At 41.0% G+C, this 18,207-nt stretch overlaps 1 protein-coding gene across 1 annotated transcript in view; it reads right to left on the bottom strand.

The window, feature by feature from the left end:
* LOC309544467 (somatomedin-B and thrombospondin type-1 domain-containing protein-like) overlaps positions 1–15,643 on the bottom strand; it is an 85,452-nt gene extending 69,809 nt beyond the window's left edge. Inside the window, exon 1 of the mRNA XM_082243378.1 lies at positions 15,389–15,643. Coding sequence (XP_082099504.1) covers positions 15,389–15,617 — 229 coding nt within the window. The 5' untranslated portion in view covers positions 15,618–15,643. The remainder of the gene's footprint in view (positions 1–15,388) is intronic.
* Between the last annotated feature and the right edge of the window lie 2,564 nt (positions 15,644–18,207).

Genomic DNA, 18,207 nt, shown 5'->3' with positions numbered 1-18,207 from the left:
AGTTTGAACATCTGCCTTTTTGTTTATTGCCGCCTAATATGCAACTTGGCATAGCATCCTGGCGGCCACGTCAGCTAACCACACTCCCCATACCGCCCAGGATGGTCCTTATTGTGATTGCTTTTAGTCCCCTCCTGGCAGCACCTTGAATGTATAGTGGTTTTCTTCAGAGCCACAGAGGAACAAGTTGCCTCTTTTCCTTTGCGGAGTGGTGCTGGTATTAAGGGCTGGAAATTTTTACCATCCATACTGCCCGCACACTTTTTTTTTGGATAGTATACCTACCTGACCCTCACCTTAATGATCATGGCTGGTCTCTGGGTAAGCTCATACCTCAAGGATATGAGCTGCAGATTTGTGGTCATAATAAATGCCTGGAAGTACTGGCTAGGACATTAGCATTAATACACTCTAACTGGCCTTCCACACATCCATATGCAGACATTGAATAAGCAAATGGACCTATATGCTATTGTAAGCAAGGATTAACCCCTCAGAAAAAGTAATTACCAATAGATGTGTAATAGACAAATTACTTATGCACTGTAAACTTAAGCAGCGCACTGAACTTCACTCCAGCATTTAGACATAACAGGGTAATGCATAACAATCATTAAACACATAGCAGCCCTTAATGTATAGCAGCCCTTAACGTATAGCAGCCCTCAACGTTTAGCAGCCAGAAGCAGGCGTTAAACGCATACCAGTCTCTAATACTGAAGCGTTACTATATCATAAGCAGCACAAGGAAGGGTTAATATACCTCAGACTAATAGCTCTGGCAAGATAACCTACTCTAGGCCACTGGTCGGCAAAGGTAAAAACAGCAAACCCAGGTATTGGAGCATTAAACAGTAATCCAAACCTGCAGAGCCAAGCATCGCTAAATTAATCAGAGAGACTCAACTTTGCACAGCAACACCTGTATATCAGGCCATGCATTAGCAGTACTGCAGACAAAACAAAACCTGTGAGGCATTTATGAAACAAACAGAACTATGACAGCAAGTTGCCCTACTTTGGCAGCCTGACATATTAACCGCATAATAATCATGACAAACCATGACAGTCTATGGTTTAGCTTACCTACCTGAGCAGCACACATCCCTGACTGGCTCTAAAGTGATGGGAAAGGCTCCAATCCTGAACAGGTGGCCACCAATACACCCCCAGGCAGCCGCCCAGGGCGCCGGTTGCTACTACCGTGAGCCAGAAGTTATCCCAATGCCATTTTGCTGCTCCCTGTCAACCGCAAGTCGGCCATCCACACAATCCATCTGGAAAGGGCAGCCTGCAGTACAGCCAGAGGATGTAGACAAAAGAGACATATTCGAAGGGGCAGCTGCCCTAACAACAATGCCAGCGTTTTGTAAGGGAAACAATTCATACACAGAGCGCCAGACTAACCAAATAGTGTGTGGGGCCACAACTCACCAGGGAGGAGAGACTGGATCAGTCCCAACAAACAACAAGGCAGAACTGCTGCCAGAGACCAGTATCCTGCACCCCAGTACCTGGACCTGGGGGAGGAACCCCTCGTATAGGCGGTTCAACCACAAACAGAGGGAGCTTCATCACAGGAGAGACTGAGCCTGTGCGTCTGGCCAGATGAATCCGGAAGGGTGAGGGCAAAAATAAAAATCTTCTTTCCATAGTTATAACAGGTTGAGCATTTGAGGAACAAAAAGAGAATGCGCCTTAGGGGAGGCGCCTCATTTATATAGTATAACCAGTCCTGATTAGGCGAGGGGCGGAGCCTATACCCATACCCATATGCTGTCATGCTTGTGTAAAGAAAAGGCATATAGCATTATAATTAAAAAAAAACATACATATTGTAGTTTATGTCTTTATAAGCCAGAAGGGATATCAGTAATTCAATAATATGACTTTAAAATCACTTTAACTACAGGTAAACCAAATTAAATATTATTAGGTTGTTGGTAAGAAGGCAATTGTAATCTTTTTTGCACTCACTGAACTAATAATAAAAAAAAAATCAACTGGCTGTGCAGGAGTGCAGGGTAAAGATGCAGGTTAAGAAATACCTATGTAAGTAAAGTAGTGTGGTGTGCTATAAGGTGAGCATCTCAGTGGGAAACGATGCCTGAGGCACACAAGAGGCAATATCTGTCATGATGGTAGCACAGAAGTAACACAAAGTGCAGTCAGTATGTATAAATGTGTAATCTCTGGCAACCAATAAGATTTCAACTTCAAATAAGATTTTCAACTGCAGAAGACCAAAGCCTGCTTAATTGTACCCCTTCCTAAAGGTTTAGAACATTCTGCAGGCATACTTCCACATGCTACCAAGTTTGGTGTCCTGTCAATGTCCCCTTAATATAGCCCATATAAGGCAGCAAAAGAACCCGAAAAGTCAGACAAATCCCAGATACATTTTCACTTTGAAATATGCATCTATTAAGCGACCTAGTGTACAGCAGCTATAAATATACACCACAGTGGTCTGCAAACCTTCTACCAAGCTTATGTTTGAAAAATAAATTGAGGAGCTTTTGGGCAAAACCCCAAATTTGATAATAAATGTGCAATTTAATGTAAATTAATATTTGGCGATGGTTTAAAAACCTTGTTCTAATGTATAACTTTAAAATACTGTATATATATATATATATATATATATATATTTACACATATATACACAAGTTAACCATATTTCTTTATTATGTATATTGGCTTTGATTCATGGTTAGTAGTGCCCCATGAAAGCTGTAGGTCTGGCTTACTAAAGAAGCTAAAAATCTTCACATAAATTATGTGAATTTTACTTCCATTATCCAATCACATGAAAAACAAATTCCTGTTCACTTTAAATACCCAAACATAGGAAGGGAGGAATGTGCTTTTTACATGACTGGATAATCAAAGTATATATTAACAGGGCCGGACTGGCCTATCGGGATATCGGGAAATTTCCCGGCAGGCCGGCTGCCCTGGGGCTGCTATCGGCTATGAGCTGCTGTGGGATGTTTTTTTTTTTTTTCTCACAAGAGCAGCGGCCGGGTGCCGCCCACTTCTTTAGAACTGGTGCCTGGTGTAGTCTTATGCTTTGCAGTGCAGCCACGCCTCTTTTTGTCAGCTCCAGTACAGGTGGGCGGAGCTAGAAGAAGTTACACAGACAGCAGCCCCGATCATTGCTTCCTGCCCAGCACATATCTCTCCCTGAATGAAGATCTGAGAGGACAGATGGCAGCCTTCATCTTCTCCCCCCCGTGAGTCCTGACCTTCTCTGCCTTCCTCCCTGTACAGTGCTGTGTAAACCTGCCCTGCATCTTGCATTGCGGGTTTACTGAGACAGACAGAGAGAGAGCCTTTCTTGAATAGGTTAGGGATATACTGGGACATCTGAGGTGATTCATAGATGTATTCCACACACACATCTTTTATAATAAGTTAGTATGTATATGGAATACATCTATGTATCACCTCAGAAGTCTAAGCATATTCCTAACCTATTAGAAAATCTAAGTATAAACAGAAATTAATTGTAATTATGTAATTATTTATTATTGTTGAATTATGTAAATACATAACAGAGCCAACTCCAGGAAAGTATAAAAAAAAGTGCCCCCTTGCAGTGTAGGTGTGGGCAGGGGGGAAGGGGGGAGAAAAGCCTCTGTTACCTTATTCCATGTTGCAGCCAGCTCCAGTGCTCTCTTCCTCCACACAAAGCTCTGACATCATCACATACTATACAGGAACATTAACCCTGTATAGTATGATTGGGAGGCTGGAGTGTGACCACAGCCAGTACTCTACATAGAAGCTGAAGGGGACAAGTTACAGCACTGGAGGAAGCCTACAGGAGCAAGGAATAAAGTAAAGCTGGTTACACATAGATTGAGATTTGTCTAGTTCAGCAGGGAACAGCTACCCCAATATTCAGGGTCTAACATGTTCTAGTTGCCCCCCTCTCCCCCTCAGGCACCTGTACCATGTCCGCAACCTCTGATCATCTCCTGTACCATGTCCGCAACCTCTGATCATCTCCTGTACCATGTCCGCAACCTCTGATCATCTCCTGTACCATGTCCGCAACCTCTGATCATCTCCTGTACCATGTCTGCAGCCCATGACCTCTCCTGTACCATGTCTGCAGCCCATGACCTCTCCTGTACCATTTCTGCAGCCCATGGCCTCTCCTGTACCATGTCTGCAGCCCATGACCTCTTCTGTACCATGTCTGCAGCCCATGACCTCTCCTGTAACATGTCTGCAGCCCATGACCTCTCCTGTACCATGTCTGCAGCCCATGACCTCTCCTGTACCATGTCTGCAGCCCATGACCTCTCCTGTACCATGTCTGAAGCCCATGACCTCTCCTGTACCATGTCTGCAACCTCTGACCATCTCCTGTATCCTGTCTGTGGTCTCTGACCAGCTCCTGTAACATATCTGTAGCCTCTGACAAGCTCCTGTAACATGTCCGCAGCCTCTGACCATCTCTTGTCTTTTATCATGTCTGCAGTCTCTGAGAGGGAGCCTGGAAAGAAGTTTGCTCTTATATTTATAAAGCCCTATGTGCTTTCATGTCTGTCTTATCTATATATAATACACTCTTCAAACGTGCTTTAAAACTCATGGTTTTCCCTATTATGAAGAAGAAAATAATGGCGTTATGCTGTTGGGCCAGTATAATAATGCTATGGGGCTGGTATGAAATTATTTCCAGGGCTGAATTTTATTCCCAGTCCGACCCTGTATATTAATGTGTGAAGATTTTGAACTCTTTTAGTAAATTAGCCTCTCTCAGATATCTTCCCAAGAAAGACATTAAGAGAGATATTTGCCTGTTCCCAAATGAGTCATTGAATTGCTTGGAACAGCCAAAAGATTATCTATCCATGTGACAGTAACACAAAACAGTGTTCTGGTCTATTCCTCTGCTCCACAGCAAAGGGGAGACTTGGGCCCTGCTCATAGTCAGATTTTGCCACAGGTTATAAAATCCCTGTGCTATAGAGCAAGTCTGGTGCTTGTTATTACCCTCTAAGAGATCTAAACTGGCCATATCAGTGGAATCAATGGTCCAGGTAGGGAGCAGCAGCAGATCATTTAAATCATTTACAGGGCCTTGGTTGAAGGCACCAGTTTGAGACAATTCTGAGTGTATTCAAATTTTGACAGGTGAACATGACCTGCAGTTTAGCTCCTACAAGCAGGTTTTGTGTTCCATACATATAAGAATGCAAAACCTGCATAAAGTGACCATAGACATTATAAGAGTAAAACCTTCAGGCATGATCCCATCAAGCTGAGGCCATGCAATGAGCAGAACTCCATTCTTAACTTGTAACTGTCAGCCAACCTTCTCAAGCTGGTTTTGCGATCTGCCCAGTTTACTGTTCCCTCTACTAGCATATAGTGGACCAGCTTGGGGGACACCTACAGAGTGTTATCTAATGCCTTTGGGAATCCTTACTGTTCCTTCCAGCGCAAGTCTACAACAATGCGGCTGGCTTTGCTTCTGTAGCTAATAAATAGTAAAGCCAGCCATAGATGGAGCAATTTTCTTTCCTGCACCAATGGGTTTCAATAAAGAAAATCGCTTGATTCCCCCCATCAACAATGACTGAATTCCTCCTGCGGAGCAATTGTGTTCTCCCGGTGGGGGAAGCTGTCCCCGCCTGGGAGAACACAGTGATTACTGCTAGTGGCTATCTTAGCCGCTAGCAATAATTGCAATTAAAACAGAGAGGCTGGTTGTATTCAGGCTGATTGGGTAAATTCATCCTGCCCATACATGATTCGATTCTCTGCCAGTTCCTGCCAGGTTAAGACTTAGTGATTGTGAGTAAAAACAAATACTCTATTAATACAGACAATCTGGTAACTTGCATATAAAAATGGAAAATGTGTTACAGCATATATATGAAATGCTAATCCTTACATCAAAGATTATTTCAAGGTAAACTTTATAATAGTGATTTAAAATATCTACTCAGTTATGTAAAAAATACTTTAGTTTTTGACTGGGTGGACTACAGCACATCATTATACTTTGCCACATTGGCCCTCTGAATCTCCTACTTAATGGGGATGATTTACTAAAGACAAACAGACTGTGCACTCTGCAAGTGCAGTTGCTCCAGAGCTTAGTAAACGTGAGAAAGCTCTGCTAACTTCCATCATCCAAATATGCGCAAAAATGTGTTTTTTACTTTCCTTGCATGTGATTGAGTATTCTTTGTAAAGTGATTCTTTACCTCATTTACTAAGCTCTGAAGCAACTGCGCCTGCAAGGTGCAGTCTATTTACCTTTAGTAAATCAACCCCACTGAGTGTAAAATAAGTCTGGGCTGCCTGTAGTGACCATGTTACTGTTTTTTCTCTTTAGGCCCTTAGCCCAAATCCTGCTAAGGCCCAGAATGTAGTTTCTTATCTCACTAGTTATCTTCAAGGGGCAGCAGCCCTAGAAGAACTGGAACCCTCCCTGGTGAGGAAAGAACACTCTGGAGAGGACTCCCAAAAATTTATCACCTCCCTAGGCCACCTTCTGAATGCCTCCTTCCAGGAGTTAACTGGAGCATGATAAATATTTTAATGCTAATCATATTCCTATATTCTGGAAGCTTCTACCAAAAGCAGGTGAGAATCAAACACCCCAGCTTGGAAACCCTGACCGGGCAAAAACAATCAATTACGGCTCCATTAATTACAGTGAGGCCAAAAACGAAAATTTACCTAGCTGCCTAACTAGAGGAGAGTGCTATATGAGCTGCTGTGAATAGCTGCAGGGCTTCCCATTTTTGTCAATAGGGCTTCCCACCCGTAATGGGTCTCCCACTTCGAATAGGGAAGAGCCCCATTTGCAAGTGTAAATTGGGCCTTAGGGATGAACTAAATGTACCTGGGTTTAGTTTAAGGCAGGTTTCGCAAACTTTACTGAAGTTTAGGTACTTGAACCCTATGGTTCGAGTCAAGTCAACTGGAGGTCAAAAACAGTAATGACCTTTTACTCAACTAATAGGTAAGGCATTGTAAATAAAAAAATAAAAAAAATGGCATGGGAGGCTGGACACTGCCCTGAAAATATGTACCAAATCAAAAAATGGAGCAGGGAGCAGAAATTTTTAATATGCTTCAATTTTTACATTTCTTTAGATAACATGCCTTAACCTGCCAATGAAGTTAAACATCTGTACAATGTATACAGCCTACTGCAGCAAAACTGACATTTTCTGTTTGTAAACAAAGCTGCAGCAGATTCCCTTCATCTATACTAAGCTTTATCTATACCAAGACCTTTATCCTAAATGAGGGTCCAAAATAGATGGGGGACCCCATACAAAAAATGCCATGGGGATCACCTTAAAAATACATGCCATACCCTTATCCTTATTCATCATTAATCACGTCATCCAGTGATGCAGATCCACATAAGTCACGATGAGCGATGCCCGCCAACCTGCTAAAAGAAAAATATCCTGTGGACATCCGCTCTTATCAGTCACTCCCGCCCAAATACATCTCCCATGACCTGCCACTAAATGTGCACAACGTGGCAAGGTCTCCCGGGTGATATAATTGATCCCAGGCAGTAATTGAATGGGGTCGAGTGTTGTTGTTATGGACCCGGCAGGTAGCAACACCCGCTGCTTCCTTAATAACCATTGACAAGAAGGAAGATGTCATATATAGTTACAGTAGAAATACTGTTACTATATATGATGCTAGGCTCTGCCAAATAAGTAAGAAGTTTAGCATTCAGATCAACACTTGAAGTACCAAAAGTTCAATCGGTTCGAATAATTAGCTCATCCGCAATAATCATTAAGGTGTATGTAAACCCAAAAACAAATAATGTAATATGTATTGCAACTCAGCAGTCCTTGGACTGGGTTATTGTATTTATTTTCCAGGCTTTTTCTCCTTTTTTTTTTCCTGGGGATCCTACCAGTTATACGCTTACTATATTTGGGTGACAGCGCTGACACAGTCTATTGTATCTATGGAGGAGCAGCATTGTCACCCCAGGCTACTCACCCCTTGGTTGGACTACAGAACACCTGCACCCTTATCTCCATAACATAAGGGGTATGTATTCTGTAGTTTACAAAGGTTAACTGGACGGGGCTGATGTCACTATTTGGGATTACAGTGCAGAAGAGGTACTGTATTGTCAGTTACTACAGGAAGTTTCAAGCTCTACGGATTTCTGGCAGTATCAACCTTTTTTTTTTGCACTTCCTGAACAGATTGATAAAAACTCTTTTAGCGGTGTATTTATTATACCAAAAGGGACTGAACAAGAGAAATTCATTATAAGGGTTTCTATTTAGGCCTCATCTAAATCAGTCACCAGCTCTGCCCCCTCCATGCTTCTGGAGTGCTGTGCTGTGGAGGGGGCAGGAGCGGCCAGCTCAGGCTTTAAGAGGCTGAGCCAGGTGGCGGTCCAGGCTCCTGAGTGGATCCTGACCATATGGTCGTGATCTTTCCCCAGCCTGGACCGCCTCTGTGATGTCAGCTGAAATAACGTCACACGAGTGCAGAACGAACTGCACTCCTGTGATCCACAGGAGAAGTATAGTCAAATGTGCTTTGGCCGTACTTCTCCTTTAAGTACGATTGGCATCATGTCTCAATGTATACAGTTCTTTTTAAGCAAAATGGCTTTTTTTTTTTAAATCAAAAATACCAGGAGATCCTGCCAGTAATGGCACTTCCTGTGTCAGGCTTCCAACACTAAACCCCTACCCTTCAGTTTACCATGGACTATAAGTGACAACCTTGCAACTGATTGTGTGTGGTATTAGAGGGCTTTAGAGATGCACATGTCGGTGGAGTAGTAAAGTGCGCAGTATGGTAAACATTGCAGTGGGGAGAAGTGCCAAGGCACACAAGAGGCAATATCTGGCATGACGGTAACACTATGTGCAATGAATATGCATAAATGTGTAACCATGTGGAAATCAATATTATCTGAACTTCTTTTTTTCATGTGATTAAAGGAAAATGAAATCCAATCCCATATCCAATTTCTACTTCAGCACATAAGTCAGGAATACCAATATTCTACAATACTCCATGAATACCAATATTCTACATGCTTTAGGAGTACCAATATTCTAAAATTCTCCAGGAATACCAGTATTCTAAAATACTCCAGGAATACCAATGTTCTAAAACACTTTTGGAATACCAATATTCTACAATACTCCAGGAATACCAATGTTCTAAAAAGCTTTTGGAGTACCAATACTGTACAATACTTTAAAAATAACAAAATTCTACAATGCTCCATGAATACCAATATTACCAAATACTCTCGAAATACCAAGATTCTACATGCTTTAGGAATACCAATATTTTAGAATACTACAGGAATACTTATATTCTACAATACTCCAAGAATACCAATACTCTAAATTACTCCAGGAATACCAATGTTCTAAAACACTTTAGGAATACCATACAACACTGTCATGCCTCCAGCATAAGAAAATAATTAATGCTATTGGAAATTGTAATACCAATATTGTCCACAAGATGCCACTGTGACAATACAATTGTTGTACAGTACTTTATGGTATTTCTTGCTCTCTATTACTGAGTATTAGTACCACCCTTTTCGGAGAAAATCTCCATTTTAGACCTACCTCATGGACAAGCAGACAACATCTGAGGTTGCTGTGGGAAGATTCCTGAACCCTTCTTGGAAGCATCGCTGGTATGCTCAGAACTGTTAGTTATATACTCAGTGCATATATTGTTTATGTTTGTACACTGATTGTATCCTATCTGACTATTCTCAATCCTATTTGCATATCCATCTGACTTGTATCCTGTTTCATGTGACCACCATTCTTTCACTGAAATAAACCCTAAAAGTTACAAAGACTGGTTATTATAGGATTGAAGGTTTAGCTGTATGTTGAGCTGCACACGCCTGGGGCATACCTTAGTGAGAACAGAACAAACACTTTAAAATAACAATATTCATCAATACTCCAGGAATAGCAATATTCCAAAATATTCCAGGGATACCAATATTCTACAATTCTCATAGTTTACTGCACTTTGCGCAAAGATATTGCACTTCTGCTCTATCAAATAAATACAGAATACCCAATATTCTACAAGACTCCACAAACATCAATATTCTAAAATACTCCAGGAATATCAATATTCTAAATTACTCCAGGAATACCAATATTCTAAAATACTACAGGAATACCAATATACTGTATTAAAACACCAATGTTCTACAATGCTTTAGAAATACCAATATTTTACAATACTCCTGGAATACCAGTTTTCTATAACACTCCATGAATACACAATATTTTTGTACTTTAGCTTGACTTACTCAGAATGGCCGAATTCTAACAACAGGAAGGTTTATATAAAGCACACAAATATGGTGTTAGCTGCTCTGTCTTTACTCCAAAGATACTTTTTTTTCTGACAGGAAATGGAAACCAACCCAGTCTGACCCTGTGTAGTTTTTATATAGGGTAATCCCTCTTTTGTCTGTTGTCCCAAATACAAAAGGTCTCTGTAGTACTCCCTGCTTACACCTAATATACTCCATGTACCTACTATTGTGCACACCCCTGGCCATTTCATTCTGTTTTAAGCTGAGTGTTCATGTATGATTTTGACCTTTCCCTGTAACGACCAAAGATGTTGGGGTCCTTTGACATTTTGAACATCACTGTCATTATAGAGAAGATATAGTGTTGCTTTTAATGAAATCTGCTCTATACCTAACATGTTAACACATGATCTGAAGGGACTATAAAACTGGCTCATAGATGTTGATAGTTGGTTACGCTGTTCCCCTTTTACCTAGGAGCTTACACAGATAGCTTTAGACTTGACACGTGTTTATGTGTCACAAATGACATCCTCTCCACTGCTGATCATTGCTGTTCATGCTGTCAGGGTAATGATCAGCCTATCCACTGATCAAAGACCAGAGCCCCTTTTACTACAAACCATGCGTATGTTAAACTATACACAAAATGCAAACCCATAATCCCCATTAGTGCACATGGATATAAATAACTACTTTTGTAAATTCTCTAAAACAAAGAGAGTACAACATGCATATAATTCATACCACCAGGGTTTACATACAGAAATACATCACAATTCTGAATAGAATGTGAAATATAAGTTTCACTTAGTACATATTTTCAGTTACAATCTTAAAAAGACCTTTAAAGGAATTTTGGAGGTAAATTTCTCATATGATATATTTGGTGTTTCATAAATCCTTCACTGTATTACATACACTGATCATTGCATAGTTTACAGTGCTCATCTAACTTTTGTAGCCAGACTTTTTTGGGTATAATAATAGTGGGCACATAAATGATTGTCCAGCCAAATGGCAAATCACTAAAGACAGGTCAGGGTTGGTGGCTGTAATATTTGCTATGTTATAAATATGGTTAATGTTACCGAGATTTGGATTTCCCTTTGAAGGATTGTTCTTCCAAGATAACACAAGCAGCATGCTTTTGTAGTAAATGCTTGTAGCATGCACATACAAACACAAATTGCATATGTAAGTGATTTTAGATAGCTAGAAATAGAAATACTACTGCTTAGTCCATGTATTAGGAATTATTCAGGATTAATGTGGAAATTCCATCAAACTTTAATCCCTCCCTCTACTTGCTAATGAGTGGTTCAGCTCTGGGGATTCAAAGCTGTCCAAGGGTTATCACAGAGTTCTAATATCTCTTAAATGAGGATGCCAAGCCCATTAACACCCAAGGACAACCACCTTCACAATGTTGACCACGCCAACATAAGATTTATATCATATCTACTTTATTTGACCTTTTGGTCACATTCACTTCATATACTCAAGGTATCACAAATGTTTATACTCTTCTACATGTGAGCGGTCCATGTTGAGCCACAGACTGGTCATCGTGGTGCCCTGTCGATTCCTCCGGGCAGCTACTGCTACTATACTCTTCATACTCTTACGGAGCTCTATGCCCTGTCCGGGCTCTGGGAAAACTTGGGCATCCCTCCATACGGTAGCAATACCGTTTTTATCCGACAGACCGATCCAATCCACTGGTTGGACACAAAGGATACACTAGGTGCTCTATCTGGTAACTTTGGGTGACCCCTGAGGAAGGGCTTTCACGCCCGAAACGCGTAGGGTCGGTTCCGGTTCCACGATTGCCCTATGTACCTAGGTATCCACATCTTGGTTCGGTATTCGGTCTGTCAAATGCATGCAATTTTAATGCCCTGTATGTGTATTTGTGTTTCTTTCTATATTGTGTTTTCACTATATGTTCCTTTGTATTAATAAAGTTATTTTTTACATAGTATACAGTGTCCAGCGGCATTTATAGTCCCATACCTCTAGGGGAACTCTTTTTGTACATGCGCTCTGAAGGAACGGCCGCTGGCGCCGTTCCTTCAGAGGCCCGTGCCGTGACCGTCGGCTCCCGCGCGCGTGCGCGGGAGTGACGTCACCGCGGCTCCGGCCAATCAGATGGCCGGATGCCAGGATCCCGGAAGACGGGCGACTGGACATGTCGCCCATCATAGAGGTAAGCGGGCGGCACGGCGGGGCTCGTTCTAAGGTAAGTATTGCATAATGAGCTAGCTCATTATGTGTTTCTCTTGCAGGTTGAAAAAAAAAAAAGTGGGGTTTACAACCTCTTTAATGCAGTTATCACTTTGCTTATTAACTTAGTCCAATATTGTTTACACAAGTGAACATTTAGGCCCCGTTCACACTGGGGCGACGCTACTTCCCGGGGCGACCTCCGAGGTCGCGGCGTGCTGCTCGCACCGCGACCTCGGAGCGGCCGGCACGGACTTCATAACATTGAAGTCTATGCAGGTCGCTCCTGGTCGCCCCAAAGAAGCTCCGGACCCTTTTTCTAAGTCGGAGCGACTTGTGTCGCTCCTATTAGAACGGGTCCATAGCTTCTCAATGCAAGGCGACCTACGGCGACCTGTCAGGCGACCAGGTCGCCTGACAGGTCGCCCCAGTGTGAACGGGGGCTTATCAGTTCATCTTTAGATGGCTCAATTATTGAAGTTGACATGTGTAGGGCTTAGAGAATGAGGAAACTGTTATTACAGCAAACACTGAGAACTTGTCAGGATTCACCCCTAGCATTAGTAAATAACAGAATGGAATATAATATAATATAATATAATATAATATAATATAATATAATATAATATAATATAATATAATATTAATGACAAGGAAGGGAGTTTAAGCCCTCAAATATTTCCACCATGCAATAAAAATGTTCTAATTTTTTTCATATAAGGGACTGTTGATGAATTATGTGCATGCCCTTTAATGCTCAGAAAGCTCAGAAATTGGTGCATGCCCAACCTTTTTTTTTGTTTTGTTTAAAAGAGTGCTACATGTAACAACACATACCTCAAGGGTACCATGTGGTAAAGTAAGGTTCTAATGCCCATTTTGTATGCAGTGCACCATTGTGTTAGAGCTGTTGTATGTGAAAGAAATCTAAAGATTACAGGTTAATTGTAATGTACATAGAAATGTCATGTTATTGAAATCAAAACCGCAAATGTTCTTATTATAGGTCCAAATTTCAGTCTAGGCCTCCATAGGCCATAGTTAGTGCCTTCTACTCATTACTGCACAGTTCTATACAACCAATGTATTGTACATATGGGTACACTACAATCATTTAGATTTTACCTTTCTTATGTTTTCCCCTCTTAAAACATATATGAATGTTTTAAAGAAACGTAGACAGTCTTCTACCTCCAAGCCCCACAAAGTCTGCTTTTTTTAGGCATTAGCCTTTCCACAAATACAGACCTGCCTGTTTCACATTTTCTTTACTTTATCTCATTTGTTGTATGAAAAGTTTACTTTTCATTTTAACAATTTGAAACGTTTACATTTTTAAAACGTAATTTTGTTTGAAAAATTGTGAATTTAAGAAAAAAAAAAATCTGTGGTAACATGGAATGAACACTCAATTTGTCAAGGTCTGCTGCAACCTTGCTACAATTCCCATTATTAGGGAAAACGTACATATTCAGGTTAGGAAAACTGGCATTTAAATCATACAGTCTGACCCCTGAGATATACAATATATACACATGCCAACAGTGGCTTTGCACTAACATTGCTGATGAACTTATGCAATGTATGAAGTCTCCTATAATTTAGCAGTGTAAGGTCAGCAGTAGACATGGAGCTGGGAGACCTATTAGGAATTTAAAAAGCACCAGACCATGATGTTTATATTTCTACGGACTTAACCACGCACGAGAGATATACAGAGAGTTACAATGAAGGCATAAAACCTAGTGTTACTCCAATGCGGCATCCTAAATTTCCAGTAGCTGAGTGGTTACAGATTTGTCAAAAATGCGTGTGTGTGTGTATATATATATATATATATATATATATATATATATAATATATGTCATATGAACACAATCTAGATGCAGACAGAGGTTCCTTCTATTGCACATACAGATAAAAACATTATCTTATGCAAATATATGTGGCTGAACTGAAAGGGTGAATCCTTACGTGCAGATCACTGAGCTCATTTTGGCATTTTTTGCTTTTTTGTCAATAAATTCTAACATAAATTAATCTGGCTATTTGGAAAAAAATATTGGAAGTTCTCTTCCAAGAAGAGTCCATAGCTGCAAACACGGCCTTTACCAATAATGTGTAGTAGTGCTAAAGTTAATATGTTTTTTTAAGGGTTAATGTAACAAAAGAAAGGAATGCAATCGTTACAGGGCCTAACCTTCCCAGAACACTTAAAATTCCCTTCCACTTTACATATATATACCTCTGTATTTCCTTATTTGTTCTGATCCATCCACAGCCTTAAAAAGTTAATCATCAACATTGAAAAAACTGTCTACATAAAATGGGGTAGAATTTGAATTGTCAAAAAAAGGTATGTGAACTGTACTAGGGTTCTAAATATGATCACTAAATTTACAAATTAATAAAAAATAAAAAAAGATGTCATTTTCAAACGCAATACATTTTTTTCCACCTAATGCATTATTGGTATACAAGTTATACATGTAAAGATAAATATCCTAATTAGCCTTAAAATGATTAATCTCTTTAGTTCATTGAAGGAAATTATTAATTTGGTCAAATTCAATGGTTTTCCACCAGAACCGATCACATTCCTAATATTCTGTTACCACAATGATAATTATTTAGAATGTGCACAGCCATCATAACTTTGATGAAGATGGAAGATAAAGATGAAGATGAAGATAGATACAAAGTATTGTCCATGATGGTCCGTCATATATAAAGACACCTGCCATCCAGCCAGGGGTCTCTGTTCTAGAAATGACAATGTGCTTGCATCTCCCCCCCCCCCCCCTCCAGGGCGGTACTCACCGCTGCCCCCGCACTGTACGTCATAGTCCTCGCAGCAGTCAGCGCTTCGATGACAGTAGGTGTCGCAGTAACACGTGGTCCCGGTGGGACTGACTCCGGTGCAGGTGTTATTCCTCCCCAGGCAACATCTGGGATGTACACGCCTGGCGCATATACAGCGACCTCCAGGGACCTGCAAAGCCCACACCGAGCAGAGGATCAGCCACAGCCCGGAACTCCGGAGCTGCATCCCGAGACATCCAGAGTCAGGATCCAGGGAAGAGAGGAGGCACAGATCCTTGCACACTAGGCAGATGCGTTGGGATGCCCAGCTGACTCCAGCCTAGGCTAGTGATGCTGCACAGACAGGGAGTTGGGGGTCTAGCAGGGTTATAAATCAGGTCATGTAAGGTCACAGTTGTGTGACAGGCAACCCCTACAGCTGTTCTAGGTACCAGCCAAACTACATGTCTCTGCTGGGAGCTTTTTGTATATAGCAGAGAGGAGGCTCTATGCAGCCCCTGTCTACAGCCCTGCTCAGTGATTGGTGCCCTCACAGACTCATCCCGCCCACTGAGTGAAAAGTCTGCCTTGTTAGAGATGCTTTATGTAGTGTAACTCTAAGTCTGTGTACCTTGTATTTGTTGGATACACATAGGGGAGACCGATTACTGATATGAATGAAAAAAAAAAAATCCAACAATACATAATACAGCATACATGGATTTTATTGCCATGAATGAAATGTATTCATAAACTGATGACTGACAATCACTGTTAGATGACAGAGTTTTTGCTGCTGCAAGGTAACCAGATATACATACTCCATGCTTCAAGGATCGCGTCTTTAAGACCTTTTTGCTTGTTTCTGATATATTCAGAAAAATTCCAGTAAAATGAAACCGCATCATTCTCTTGTTTGAGATGTAATGTGAAGATGTAGAAGCAGGCACAGCTAAAAAGACATCAAAGGGGAAATCTTGACCCATTGCACACAAAGTGCCTTATCGTAAAGATAATATACATCTACCTGTCAACTGAGTAAATAGTCCAAGAGGAAACAGTGGTCAAATAAAAGTTAACTTTCCCAACACAGCAGATCCTTCACTTATAAGTATCAAAAGTTCAAATAAAATAAAATACAGATCAAATACAAGTTACTTCAGAAATGTATTATTATCCACATATTTTTACCATATTCAAAGATAACATCTAAAAACAAGGTAACAAACTAATAACAAAACGCAAAACTCAAAACTTAAACTTAAACTGAAGATAAAGTTTACGGGACAAATAGAACAAAATGAGATACCTTATGGAGACCCCCAGTGGCCAAATACCACCATTACACATAATGTACACAGTTATTTAACCCTTGTGGCACCAAAATAAGTTGCATATAGAATGCGACCACAGGGCTACAAGGTACCAGGGTTGCTGTTAAAAATCAATTGTATTGAGTTAATAAAAAGTTGTGTTTGTTCGTCCCATGGAGAGAGGCATGGGATAACACCCTGAAGGAACTAAATATCCACCTCTGGCTATCTTCCACACACCAACCTGGTTTCTTTCTATTTCTAGATGCGGAGAAGGCATTCGACAGAGTGGCCTGGGACTACATGAAGGAAGCTCTCAAAACAATTGGTCCACAGGAACTTCATTCTAGCTTTATATTCAAATCCCACAGCACAAGTCAGGGTCAATGGCCACCTGTCGGATGCCTTCCCCATATCCAACGAGGCTAGACAGGGCTGCCCCTTAACTTTAGAACCCTTTTACGTTGACTGAGGATGATTCCCAACATTAAAAACATAACCATTAACCAACTTACAAACTTGCGGCCTTTGCGGACAATATCCTCATGTTCCTCACTGAACCACACACAACCCCGTCTTACTTAAAGACTTCGCACTGTTTAAATCTCTAGCAAACTTACAAATCAACTTTTCAAACTCCTGTGCCCTAAACCCCTAAACAGCAGGAAACTCTTTCACAATGTCAAGCCAACTTCCCCTTCAGTTGGAATCAAGAAGCTATTACCTATCTCAGATTTCAACTGCCCTCAAAACTATTGGACCTCTATGCTAAAAACTTCCTACCAGCCCTGAGAAATATTCAACGCGACCTTCAGACGTGGAACTCAGGGCTCTTTTCATGTTTTGGGAGAGCAGCCATTATCAAAATGAATATTTTTTTTTTCAAATATAAACTTTATTAAAGCATGAAGTGGGTACAGAAAAATAACATACAACGTTTGCACAATCATTGAATATGATTTCCGTGAACCTCGTATACAGCGTAACATATAGAAGTGTCAATTCTACACTGCATGTGTGATACCTCCACCCTGTTTTTTTTTTTTTTCATTTTTATAAACCAGAATATTGAGCAATGGCAATCCGTAGCATCAGGAGGAAAAGGAAGAGAAAAAGGGAAAGGAGAGATGAAGAAAGGGGAGCAGAAGAGGAAAAAAAAAAAAGAGGGGGGGGCCGGGGGAGATCAATCAGCCTTGCTTATCTGTCTTGGCATAGGTGTGCGCAGCCTATTGCATTAGGGTGTGCACCCCAAAGTTTAAATATTACATAAATGTGTTTGGCTACATGTACATGGCCCCGATACATTACTCTCCCTGCTGGCAAAGTGAAATAGAAGTGTGTGGGACTTCTCTTATGGCAGAGCAGGTCCGAGGGAGATCTTTCCCATCTCCTCACTGGCAAACAGAGCGATAATGCTAATGTGCCCTAGGTGATTAGGGTGTGCCCGGGCACACCCTGTGCGCACGCCTATGTGTCTTGGTCTGTGGGATTGTGATTATGACCCGAGTAAAGCTACACCTTCCT

Source organism: Pelophylax lessonae (assembly GCF_965119305.1).
Source record: "Pelophylax lessonae genome assembly, chromosome: 1".
NCBI classification, from domain to species: Eukaryota; Metazoa; Chordata; class Amphibia; order Anura; family Ranidae; genus Pelophylax; species Pelophylax lessonae.
Note: the sequence above shows the minus strand (reverse complement) of the source record. Positions and strands in the feature narration are given on the sequence as shown.